At 40.9% G+C, this 13,529-nt stretch overlaps 1 protein-coding gene across 1 annotated transcript; it reads left to right on the top strand.

The window, feature by feature from the left end:
• The first annotated feature begins 1,377 nt into the window (after nucleotides 1-1,377).
• dnajb11 (DnaJ heat shock protein family (Hsp40) member B11) lies at nucleotides 1,378-7,558 on the top strand. The gene is made up of 10 exons (XM_033987328.2): nucleotides 1,378-1,556; nucleotides 1,985-2,141; nucleotides 4,075-4,172; nucleotides 4,290-4,422; nucleotides 4,682-4,824; nucleotides 5,840-5,922; nucleotides 5,987-6,044; nucleotides 6,323-6,434; nucleotides 6,502-6,661; nucleotides 6,728-7,558. The coding sequence occupies exons 1-10, from the start codon at nucleotides 1,483-1,485 to the stop codon at nucleotides 6,790-6,792; spliced, it is 1,083 nt and encodes a 360-aa protein (XP_033843219.1). The 5' UTR covers nucleotides 1,378-1,482; the 3' UTR covers nucleotides 6,793-7,558.
• Nucleotides 7,559-13,529: the final 5,971 nt, after the last annotated feature.

The following is a 13,529-nucleotide window of genomic DNA, read 5'->3' as shown; positions in this document are numbered from 1 at the left end:
AGGATAAAAATGAGATCACAGTCCCTTCCTCTTTGGTCGTCCTGCATCTCTAGACCCCCGACCCTCATCCCAGTCCAGAAACCCAGTGGTGGAAGGTAACGAAGTACAAACAGGAAAGAAGTGTACTTAAATAGTATTTTTAGGTATCTGTACTTTACTTAAGCACATTTTACAGTGGATACTTTTTACTTTTACTTGAGCACATTTGAGAGCAGTATCTGTACTTTCTACTCCACTACATTTTTGAACGGGACTGAAAAGTAAAAGTACTTTTCATGTGATTTGAGGGGTTATTTTTACCATGTTCGTGGAAACATCCGAGTTTAAGCTTCGGCTTTGAGCAAAACAAAAATAAATACACAAAATTCATGAGAAAAACTGATTCATATTGTTACTGTTAAACAAAATATGAATCACTTTAAGCAATATCACTACATTTACACTTTAACAAATGTGTGAAATACTTTTGCTTTTTACTCTTAAAGTACATTTTTAAACATGTACTTAAATACTTTTACTTCAGTAGATTTTTTCATGTGATAATTTTACTTTTACTTGTGTAACTTTTTACCTCTATAGCTGTACTTTTACTTAAGTAACACATGGAGTACTTCTTTCACCTCTATTGAAGCCACATGAATTATAAAAAGTGAGATTTACATTAAAGTTTTAAGACTTTTGGGATGCACTGTTTGCTTTCATGGTTGTAATATGTTTGGACCTTTGCCATTCCACTCTCTCTGTGTGATACATAAACTGTGTGATACGACTGATAAAAACTGGAAATCATACAGAGTAATTGCTGTTATTAAACTATAAACTATAGATTATTGATTTTAAATGTCCAGAGTGTGTCCCTCCACGTCCTACTGCAGTGTAGAGTGACCAAACGTCCCTGTTGAGGCAGGACAGTCCCAGTTCTGAGTCCTGTGTCCCCTGTCCCAGCAGATTTTTCCCAAAACATTGATTTGTCCCAGTTTTATTCAAGACATGTCCCAGATATCCTTATTTTCAGGCTCCAAGCGGTTCTGTTTAGCTGTGCATATGACTGAAAGCTTTTTATTCTGCACTCTACTCTTTTAATGATGATTATATCTGTTTTTGATTTGTTGTATTGTGATTTTAATGTCTTTCTTATTCCGTAAAGCACTTTGAATTACTTTATGTACGAATTGCGTTGTACAATTATTATTTTTTTAACCAATCTGAGCCATGCCAAGAGTAAAAATGCGAATATATTGTCATTTGTTCAGCTAAAACAGAAAAAACTGCTTGAAAACGCTTACTTTCCCATAACAAGACGCTCAAACTGGCAACTGTGTCACGTGGGTGGGTCTGCGCGTAGGGGGCGTGGCTGTGCGTGAGGGGCGGGACTTCTGTGACAGCCGGAAGTAGGTTTGTGAGTGGCAGCAGGAGCGAGCTTCAAAAGCCGGTGCATCTCCTTCGGCCTTTTCGTGAAATATCGTTGGATTTGGAGGCTCCATGGCGGCGAAAGGGACCAGTCTGTGCTCGGTGTGCTGTCTGCTGCTCTACGCGGTCACGGTGGTGCTCGCGGGGTGAGTGTTTTGACCCGGGAAAGGGAGCTAAAAGCGGGCAAACCTCAGCTCCAGATGGTACACATGTTGGACTGTGATTGGTCCAGAGGCGCTCTCCGTCTGTGGAGCGGCTACAAACGCGGAATAAAAGCACTAAACTCAAACATATGGGGTATTTTTAGTGAAACTGTTGCCTAATAACACAGCTAGAACAATCTGGAACAGCTGTACAGATCACACAAGACTGTAGAAGAAGAAGAAGAGGGAGAAGAGCAGTGTTGCTAGCTTTAGCTCTGGTTAGCAACACTGATTATATTTCATTTCTGGATCGAAGAACAGGGTGTTTTTGGGATAATTCTTCCCTAAAGCACTTACTGCCTCACAGATTTCACTTATTTGTGCATTTTTGTTTAGATCTGGATGTTTAAAATCCCTGTTTTTGCTTTCAGGCGTGACTTTTATAAGATTTTGGGAGTAAGCAAGACTGCATCTATCAGGGACATCAAGAAGGCTTACAGAAAACTGGCTCTTCAGTTACACCCAGACAGAAACCAGGACGACCCCAAAGCTCAGGACAAGTTTGCAGATTTGGGGGCAGCCTATGAGGTAAGTGATATCCCGGGTCATTTTGAGTCTAAGGCACTCCCTACTCATGTATTTTAGTATTTGCATATGAAATAATAGTGTGGTTTATGCTCAGGTCTCTGTACAGAGCTGTTTGGTTGTTGTAGAAACGCCGCAGGCTCTGTGATTGGTCGGTTAGACTGTGTGGCTGCTTCTGATTGGCTCTGTTCTGGCACGTGTACTGTCAGAAAACCTGGAGTGGATTCACTGGAAGGAGCTGAATAGGGTCATTGAGTTGAGTTATAGAGATATACTTCTATAATACAGTGTTGTTGTGTCATGTTATTGTAGATCAGTGATGGAAAAAAGGCAAGGCAAGTTTATTTGTGTAGCACAGTTCGTACACAAGGTAATGCAAAGTGTTTTTCAGAATATAAAAGGGATTAGTCACAATACGACAAAGCAAAACATAAATAATCATCAAAAAATTTACATTAAAGGAGAAAGGTGCAGAATAAAACCCTTTCAGTCACATGCACAGCTAAACAGAACCATTTGAGTCTGGATTTAAACATTGTCAAAGTCAAGGCCTGAGTCACATCTTCAGGAAGAATGTTCCAGGTTTTAGCTGCACAAAACTCAAACACTGATTCACCATGTTTAGCCTTGGTTCAGTCCCGGTTCAGTCCCGGTTCAGTCCCGGTTCAGTCCCGGTTCAGTCCCGGTTCAGTCCCGGTTCAGTCCCGGTTCAGTCCCGGTTCAGTCCCGGTTCAGTCCCGGTTCAGTCCTGGTTCTTTGGTGCTGGTCCATGTAGAGACTTGTTCACAAACAGAGCTGCTTTCAGTCTATTCTCTGAAGTACTCAGTTTTGTTACTTAAGTAAAAGTAGAATACTGGAGCAAAAAATACTCAAGTAAAAGTATCACATGGACATCTGTTTAATAGACATTCCAAAAAATATGACCTGGCAAAATCAATGTCTTAGCTGCATAAATGCCTGAGTTTTTTTTTTTTTTTTTATAGAAAGGGCTGTAAAAACCTAACCCTTAGTACAATCTGCATAGTCTCTTGTGTAAATGCTCAAATGCTTGTTCAGATATTTTTAACATTTAAAGTGTTTCTGAGCTGGCCAAATAGTTGTTTCATTGTTTGCTTGCATAAAAGTTACTCAAAAATGCATTAGTTTTTATATTTTTCTTCTACTTAAACTGGTATTATACACTTATTTCATGCATCAAAGGAAAAGTAAGCATGGACAGAGGTGTAAAATAGAGGGAGTTGTGAAAAAGGGCAAAAGTCGCATTCCGGTCAACATGAACCAACCACCGACATGCTTGAGGCCCCACAGACTAAAACTGAAACTGATGTTGAGGTAAACAAAATATAAGAAATATTAACAGCAAAAATATATATTAAATATGCAACTTAACCCAAAAATAAACTGTAAAAATCAATCAACAACAAAAATAATAAATTAATCTTAGAATAAACTAAAATAGGCAAATGGCTCCTACGGGTAAAAAGTAAAAGTATTTAACACAGATATTGAGTCTTATAAAGCTTCAAATGTAAAGATTTTGAAACGACTGAATTGATTGTTTGTTTTTATTCATATATTTTAGTTTTGTTCAAATTATGGATGTGTTAAAAATAAACCCTCAGCCTTTTCAGCAGGTCTCACACAATAATAAAGATACTTTTACTTTTCAGTCCTGTTCAAAAATGTAGTGGAGTAGAAAGTACAAATACTGCTCTCAAATGTACTCAAGTAAAAAGTGTCCACTCATATATACTTAAGTACAGATACCGAAAATGTATACTTAAGTACAGTACTTCTTTTATTTTGTTACTTTCTGTGACTGTTGTAGACCTGTCCTGTTGTAAGTTCCTCTAAAATGTGTTATTGTGACAGGCCTTAAGTTAAATAATAAATCTAAAGTGATGGTGTGGAGCTGAAGTGTGTGTTTAAACCACAGGTGCTCTCAGATGAGGAGAAAAGAAAACAGTACGATGCCTACGGGGAAGATGGGCTCAAAGAAGGCCACCACGGCTCCCATAATGACATCTTCTCCAGGTTGGTTTAACTTCATTATAAATCCAGTTCTGTACGAGCCGTTGCCTCCTCCTGCTGTTCTGTGGTGTGTAGTGTTTGTGCTGAATACATCGTACAGGCCTGTTTCTCTCTGTGCAGCTTCTTTGGAGATTTCGGGTTCATGTTTGGAGGAAACCGGCAGCAACAGGACAGAAATATCCCACGGGGGAATGACATTATTCTGGATTTGGAGGTCACTCTAGAAGAGGTGTATTCTGGGAACTTTGTTGAGGTGAGCTTAGAAACCATTTACATTTGTCAGCTCGGTCTAGTATCGATTTACTGTACCATATATCGGCTTTTCCACCTTCAAAGCTCAAATTGCTTTACACACACACACACACACATTCATACACCAGTGTACACAGACGCTGGGGTGAGGTGGGTGAAGTGTGTTGCTCGAGGACACTAGAACTTCACTGCCAACCTCTGGGTCAGTGGACGAAACACTACGTGGCAAACATACTGATACGTTCCGATGTTGTTTACAGGTCGTACGCAACAAACCAGTCGCCAAAGAAGCCCCTGGGAAAAGAAAATGTAACTGCCGACAGGAGATGAGGACCACACAGCTCGGACCGGGACGTTTCCAGATGACCCAAGAGATGGTCTGTGATGAGTGTCCCAACGTCAAGTAAGTGACTCGAGGCTGATTTATACTGAGGGTGCACCCATATGATACTGGTTTCAGATACATTATTTGTTCTTTTTTTTTTTTTTTTTTTTTTTTTTTTTTTATTGATTTAAATTTATTTTATTTATTTCTATTTGTATTTTATTATTTATTTTATTTTATGTTTATTTAATGTATTTATTTGTTTATTTTAATTAATTATTTTTATTTATTTTATTTATATTTATTTAATGTATTTATTTATTTTAATTATTTTTTTTATTTGTTTATTTATTTTAATATATTTATTTTATTGTATTTATATTTATTTATTTTAATTAATTATTTTTTTATTTATGTTTATTTAATTATTTATTTTAATATATTTATTTTATTTATATTTATTTAATATATTTATTTATTTATTTTTATTTTGTCTTTTATTTATACATGGGAACCCAATGAGCGCACGTTCTGTTTAGTTTTAAACTGCTTCCAGATATCAGTCCAGTTGTTATCCTGGTTGGACATGTATAACTTAATGAAATGAGACTTTGTACTTGTCATAGTTGGCCCAGAAAGTCTCAAAATGTTTGAACTTTTACTTATTTCTCCAGAAACTACAGAACAGCTTTGTGCAAGAGCTGCAGAACACACCTGTTCAGTTTTCCCTCATTTTTAAGGAAATAAATGGTGTTTCCAGTCTCTGCTCTTGTATCTGCTGATATCAGGTATAGACAGATATTTAAAGCTGTAGGATCGGTATCAATATCGAAAAATAAATTAAAAATAGATCAGTGCATTCCTAATTTATACTGTAACCTGGGAGAATGTTCAGTTTTCTGTATTCATAAGGTGGAGGCTTTAATCTAAGTTTTTTGGGGTTTTTTTGCCTCTTTCCGCACCTGCTTTTTATAAACTTTGTCCTTTTTACTGTCATGAGAGTAAAATAAATAAATAAATAAACCCAGGTAAGACTCTGCCTCCGCCTCTACAGATGACTCAAATGTGTGTGTTTTGTGGCTCATTTTTGTAGATTGGTGAATGAGGAACGCACTTTAGAAGTTGAGATCGAGCAGGGCGTACGAGACGAGATGGAGTATCCGTTTATCGGGGAAGGTTTGTATTGGATTAAAAAATAATCCTTTTTGCCTTCATCCATGTCAATTCCATTTTATTTTAGGTGAGCCTCACATCGATGGAGAACCTGGTGACCTGCGTTTCCGTATTAAAGTTCTAAAGTAAGTGACGCAAATGGATTGATGGTGGCTGTGGTTATCAAGTTTATTTCTATAATGTATTTAAAACGACTCTCAGCTGAACCAAAATGTTTTAACACCAAACGTATCTACAACACAATACGCAGGAAAAGAACAATCAAACCCCTGTATATCCTGTCTAGTGTTAAATGCCAGGGAGAAGAGGTGGGTTTTCAGGCTGGACTGAGAGGATCTGACAGGCAGAGGGCGCTGTTTCTTAGTCTGGGGCAAATCTGGTAACTTAATATATCCTGTTTCAGACATCCAGTGTTTGAGAGAAGAGGTGACGACCTGTTCACAAACGTCACCATTTCACTGGTGGAGGCTCTGGTCGGCTTTGAGATGGACATCGTTCATTTAGACGGACACAAGGTCGTCAGACGCCTGTGGCACAGTTGAATTTAAATAAACATGTAGTTAAACATGTGACTCTCTGCAGGTGCACATCATAAGAGACAAAGTCACTAAGCCCGGCGCTCGGATGTGGAAAAAGGGAGAGGGTCTGCCAAACTTTGACAACATCAACATTCGTGGTTCACTAATTATTACATTTGATGTGGAGTTTCCTCAGACACAATTCGATGACAAGCAGAAAGAAGGTGAGACACGTGAACACGGGGGACGACACGATAAGACCCTTTTGTGACCATCTCCTATTTTTTCAGGAATCCGGAAAATTCTGAAGCAGGATTCAGTACAAAAGGTTTACAATGGACTACAGGGATATTAACAGCTCCACACAGACTGCACCTGCCCCTCCCATCCACAGGGGGGCAGTAACTGGAGCGAGTCGGGCTCTGGCCCGGGTCTATTTATTACTTTCGTAATGTTCTCAGGATGGCGTCAATCCTATTTGTTTTTATTTTGTGTTTTGCCTGAAGTAGTGCATAGTTTGTTTCTATTTGATTGGCTACAATTGAAAACACACAATGTCGTACCATCAGGACGTCCCTTATGATGCGAGTGGATCATGTGACACATCATTATACCTGACCCCAAACCTTCGGCACGCGAGCACCACACATTTTCAAATTAATTTTACTTTTGCTTTCAAAACTTTGTTTCAGTCGATGTCCCTAGATAAAACCTTTGGTTCTTTTAAGAATATTTTTATGAATGTAAACGTCACCTGGAGGAACTGGGTCAAACCTGCTTCACTGATTTTTGTAAATGGGGAAGCAGAAGATGTTGTGTGTGTGTGTGTTAAACACTGTGGTAGGAGCTGAGCTCTGAACAGTGCACTTTTATTTTGGGCCAGTCTTCAGTCTGACAGATGTTTGTGACACTTCTGCCTCTTCTTTCTTAAAGGCGCCTGAACAAATGAGATTCATCTTTGTTTCTGTTCAAACTTTTACTTTTGGACTCTTTTGTAAACGTGAAACTTCTGCCTTCTTGTTTCCAGACTCCTTAAATGTGAATAATTTGGCCCTTTTTATGGAGTGTTCTTTGGGGGGTGGGATAATTTGACTGACAAATAAAAATTTGTAGAAATTCTTGTTTGTTGTAGTGGAAATCCACCAGCAGAAGGCGCCAGAGATGTTCCATTAAAAGCTTCAGGTTCATTTCCACAGTGAGGGTCTGCAGCCTCATAAGAGCACAGCTTTAGAACAAAAGTGCAGCTTACAGCAGTCCTAATGTCATCTTTCAGGTTACCCACATTTAAACTCACATTTCGACTCTTCACTCGAGCGTAAACAACCGTAAAACACTAACTAACTCCCATAATGCCACGGGCAGCCCACACTTCACAGGTCTGTGTTGATGGGAGTCTGCCCTGAGGAGCCGTGGTCATCGGGGTGAGTTTACAGTGCGGTGGGTGGTGCACACTGCCCTCAGTAATCACTGCTCTGTGATTATAATACACACTGTTTACTGCACGTGGAGGTCTGTGTGTGGCCCCTGTGTATAATGAAGTCCCACAGAGAGGAGGAGGAGGAGGAGGAGGAAGAAGAAGTAGTGTCCTCCTTATCACCACGTGTCCTCCATCTCCTAAACACAGAACTTTTAGTGAGTTTTTATATTTGATCTCGTTACTGTTTAAGTCTCTATGGGGAGGACGCTCAGTTCACTTTCCTTCACACTTGTAGTTGCTCCTTGTGTCCACACGAGGGCAGCATTGGCTCTTGTACCTCAGTGCTCCTCTGGGTGTGTGTGTGTGTCTGTGTGTGCGTGTGTGTGCGGCCTCCTCACGCTCCTGTGCGCCTGTAAAGTGCGTAAGTGCCTGAGCTGCGCTTGGCTGCGGGTTGTTGACGCAGATCAGCTCCAGGATCAAACTTGACCCTGAGACAAATGACTAAGAAACTGCGGCTTCAGAGGCGCGAGGGCCGAGGCGGGAGAGAGTGTGAGAGAGTGAGAGTGTGAGAGAGTGTGAGAGAGTGTGTGAGAGTGTGAGAGAGTGTGTGAGAGTGTGTGAGAGTGTGTGAGAGTGAGAGAGTGAGAGAGTGAGAGAGTGTGAGAGTGTGAGAGTGTGTGAGAGAGTGAGAGTGTGAGAGTGTGAGAGAGTGTGAGAGTGTGTGAGAGTGTGTGAGAGTGTGTGAGAGTGAGAGAGTGTGTGTGTGTGGGTTTCTGTGTGTGTGTGTCCGTATGTGTCTGTGTTGTGTGTGTTGTGTGTGTCTCTGTGTGTGTTGTGTGTGTGTGTGTGTCTCTGTGTGTGTTGTGTGTGTGTCGTGTGTGTCTCTGTGTGTGTTGTGTGTCTGTGTGTGTTGTGTGTGTGTCTGTGTGTGTGTGTGAGAGTTGTGTGTGTGTGAGAGTTGTGTGTGTGTGTGTGTGTCTGTGAGTTGTGTTGTGTGTCTGTGTGTGTGTTGTGTGTGTGTGTCTCTGTGTGTTGTGTGTCTGTGTGTGTTGTGTGTCTGTGTGTGTTGTGTCTGTGTGTGTTGTGTGTGTCGTGTGTGTCTCTGTGTGTTGTGTGTGTGTCTCTGTGTGTGTGTGTGTTGTGTGTGTGTGTCTGTGCGCGTGGCCCTGGCGCCGGTGGTTGTTATGATCTGCACTGGATCCTCTGTGTGCTCAGGTAATGGGCCCTGACCCGGGACAAGCAGCACAGCTCTCATCATTTATTACCTATAATCCCAGGAACATTAAAGGTGCATTATGTAACTTTTCTACTTGTCCCCATGGAGACACTTTGTAAGGAATATTCCAGAGTATAGCATTCAACATATCTTGCTTCTTTTTTTTTTTTTACTACAATTGTAAAACCATGGATTTTTTTTTTATTTATTTTTTTATTTAACTTAAGAGTGGGGTTGTCTCTGCACAGATCTGACCTGTAACTTTAATTAGTGACGCCCGCTGCTTGTTTCCATAGAGATTAATAAATTCAACACCACAAACTAAAACATTCGAGGCAAAACAATTATATCTCCAGGAAGATAAATAGTTTAAAGTTTAAATATTACACTATATATATTTTTTTACATTGTATTTTAAATGTAGGCTCTCAAACTGAAAACACGCCGTTCCACCTTGTGATGTCATCATGTGGTGATACAGGAAGTGCTCCACTGTGTTTTTAAACTCCACACACCTTCATTTGTAGAATCATTTGGATCATTTCACAGCTGGAATTGCCGATCTACCACTGAACTTAAGGTAAAAAGGAGCTGTTCACGTGAAAAAAAAAAAAAAAATACCACTTCATGACATCACAAGGTGGAACGGAGCATTTCGAGCTTTTGGAGATGTACACAGAGTTACCCAAACACGCGTAAATGAAACGAAACACACAACTCCAGGTCTGTTTTTTGTTTTTTTTGTTTTTCTTTCAGGAGGGAACGGTCTTTAACGCCGCGGAGCATCGACGCAGGTCTGGGCCACAGAGGGAACAAAAACTGTGTCTGGAAGAAGAAAAGTTGATGGACAAAGCCTGCAATTAGTGGGATGTGAGCATAAAGCAAACAAAGGCGAGCTTTTGTAGGGAATAATGCATGTCAGCCATATCCGTGCCCTGGCCGCGGCTTTGAACAGCGCCGGGGACGAACGCCGCTCCACTGAGAATGTCCCGTTTCTATATTAGAGCCGTTCTACCAGCCTCAACTATTCAACAATGGGCTGGTGGGGCTTTCATTATGGCCGCTGTGGCTTTGGGGCTTTTTGGCTGGAGAAACCTTAAGCCCTCGTGTTCGGGAGGACGCGCTGCTGTTTATGCCAGGGCCTTTCTGGGACTAAACATAGTCGACTGTCATTACGGTTCGCACTCTCTCACCTCCGACACGGCCGACGCTTTGGGTAGGATTTCGAGAACGTCAAAGCGGGCCGTGTTTCGCTGTTCTCTGTGTCGTTTTCCTCGTCGCAAACAGACCGGAGTTGTGTTTAGTTGTGTTTTTCTCGCTCCCCGCTACAGCGAATCATGGGTTTTTTTCTTTGCGTAAAATTGTTGAGAACTACGTCGACCGTGATGCTTTTGCCGTTTCAGCGCAGACGACGTGAAGGAGTAGGTTAGGTTATAAACACGTCAAAATCTTTGTTTCCGTCACGGTTCAACGAAATAAGTTTTGTCTAAAGCATTTTAAAAGTGTAGCGTGTCCCGATTATGTTATTCTCCACAAAATATCGCTATTTTGAGTGTTTTTATAACTGTTTTTTGTTTCTTTTTAGCTGCTTTTCAGACGGGAAAAGAGCAGATCCGCAGGTAAAATGAGGCTCCGTGAAAAAACAATGGGGGAAAAAAACGTATCTAACGGATGAAAGTTTCAGCAAAAATGTCCCGGAAACATCACGTGATTTAGTTCTGGAGTTTTACGGGTTTTTCATGGCCGTTTACCGTATTTTTCGGACTATACGTCGCTCTGGAGTATAAGACGCAGCCACAAAATGCATAATAATGAAGAAAAAACATATGTAAGTTGCATTTTTTGGGGGAATTTATTTGACAAAATCCGAGACAAAGAACAGACATTTTATCTTTAAAGGCAAGTTATAATAATAATAAAAACAGCAGTACATCACGCTAACGTAACACATTTATATTTATTCAGGAACATGAAGCACAGACAGAACTGAACAACGTAACGTACGATATTAACAGTTAATCAGATAAATAAAGAATAAAAAACACGCAACAAGTTTACTCTGGATCTCACTGCAAATCAATAAATCCACTGAATTCTTTATCCTCGTTGTCGCTTCTGAACAAATCCACCAACTCCACAGAAAGACGTCGTGTCGTAGATACTCGTACACAACTCTAGAGCGCCCTCGTGTGGTCGTCAGTGTGACAATAACGAAGATGTGAAATTATATATTTTAATAATTTCACATATAAGTCGCACCCCTGGACAAACTATGAAGGAAAAAAGCCACTTACAGTCCAGAAAATACGGTATTTAGGATCAAGAGGAACGATGGACATATTTGGACCAATTTTATTTTAATTTTATATAATGTTAATCTACCCCAAACTCTCCACAAGCACCTTTTTATTTTTTTTATTAGAGCTGCAGCCACGTTTTGTGCCACAATCTCTTCTCTAAAGTGTAAATTTAAAGCTTTGAGTTTAGTTTTTTAGACAGGAACCTGACCCAAACTAAAGTCTCACCAACGTTTGTGACTGAAGATCTCAAAAAGAACAGATGTAGAAATCACAAACGCTTCAAACTCTGATCTGTGTGATGTGTTTTTTGTTTTTTTTTATATAAAGTAGTGTTTTTTTTCTCATTACAGTGTTTAACCATCACTAACGGTTAAAGCAGTTCACCAAAGTTCTCCCTCATGTCCCGTTTTGTCCCGTTTTGTTCCATGTTGGTTATTTGAAACCCGCTGATGCCCGTTCTCCCACATCCTGAGGACCACGCGGGGTGTAGTAGTGGAGCCCGGAGAGGCCAAGTGCAGGACAAACAGGCCACAGACCACCTATCCAGATGAAAGCCGCGAGTCTCCGGACGCCATTCCTCACACGAGCGGCTCCACGTTACAGCAGCCGTATGTAAACTCACACACACAGCCCTAATGCAGCCAGATTATCCTCCGCACGCTGCAATTTTCAACATAAGCCCCAAAAACATCTACAAGGAAAATGTACACAGCAGCGATTTGAATTATACATGAGTCATATCTGCGGAAGAACGAGGACACGGACACACTTTTACACAGCACTTTACATCAAGGAGCCACTCACACTTTTGTTACAAGGATGATGACAGTTATTATTTATTTTATTTTATAGATTTTATCAGTGGAAATGAGTCAATGAGGATTATTTTGTAAATCTTGGCCTCAGATGTTCTCAAAACCCTAATGAGCTTCTCTCCATTACACACGTGGGAGTCTGTGTGTAGGCCGCGGTAAATTACACAGTACACAGATTATATATTACTCAAGTTATACAGTACACGGATTATACAGTACACGGATTATACAGTACACAGATTATACAGTACACAGATTATACTGCATAAGGCCTAAAGACTTAATCTGCGTATCACTGTCAGCGTTTGGCAGAGCCGCTTCATCGCAAATGAACATAAATGCGTCTCAGGTATTAGAAAAGTACTGTGTGTATATGAATATGTATTAGTGAGCGGGAGAGGGTCAGGGGAATCGCACAGGACACTGAAAGCCGTCTTTGTGTCCGGCTCGTCGCCCCCTGGTGGAGGTGCTGGGCGGTGCAGTTTGCCCCGGCCTGTGGTGGAGGATCACAGTTAATAACAGTGTGGAGTGCTGTCAGAGGCACTTAGAGTGATGCTGGGCAGAGCGCGCCCGACCGCGCCACATACCCGGCCTCTTGTCTCCGAGAGCGCGCCGCTGCAGCCGAGGCAGAGGAGATGGAGACGTGATGAAGATATCAGATCAGGTCTTTGTGATATCCTTAAAATACAAACAGGATTGAGCAGCAGACCAAAGGTTTACCTGCAGATGTGTTTTAAAGTTAAAGATCAAACCTAACCAAAGTTTGCTTCACTTTTACTTTCAGACAACAGCTGTGCAGCCACATTGTGGTTTAGATCATTATTGGGTCTGTCCATCACAGACACGGCTCAGTGACTCTCCAGAGTGGACAGGTGCTGACCTGAGTGAAGTCGACCGCCTCGTGGGGTTTGAGTCCATCACCTACAACAGTGTAGTGATGTCTTATATACTGTATATATTTGAATATAGATATCTTGATGTAGTGATGTAGTGATGTCTTATATATACGACATATGCAGGGAGCACCTTCACTGCTCTCACTGGCTCCACTGGCTCCACTTCACAGAGGGGCTTGTTCTTCGTCCTTCAGACTTTGTTTGAGGCTCAGGAACCAGACCCTGAAGTTCAAACAAACATCTGTCCAATCACAGCGTGTCATTTATACCATGTGACTCTCAAACGCAGAAGACGCGGTCTCCTCTCAAACACTGTTGTATAATTCAGATCATAATCTATGAGTTTTACCTCAGGAGATGATCGTTTTCTGTGTTGACCGTTTCGTTCAAGTTTAGTCCTAAGCCGCCGCGTTTGTTTTGACACAAACAGATCTGCATTTCTCTGATT

Source organism: Periophthalmus magnuspinnatus, chromosome 21 (genome assembly GCF_009829125.3).
Source record: "Periophthalmus magnuspinnatus isolate fPerMag1 chromosome 21, fPerMag1.2.pri, whole genome shotgun sequence".
Classification (NCBI taxonomy): Eukaryota; Metazoa; Chordata; class Actinopteri; order Gobiiformes; family Gobiidae; genus Periophthalmus; species Periophthalmus magnuspinnatus.
Note: the sequence above shows the minus strand (reverse complement) of the source record. Positions and strands in the feature narration are given on the sequence as shown.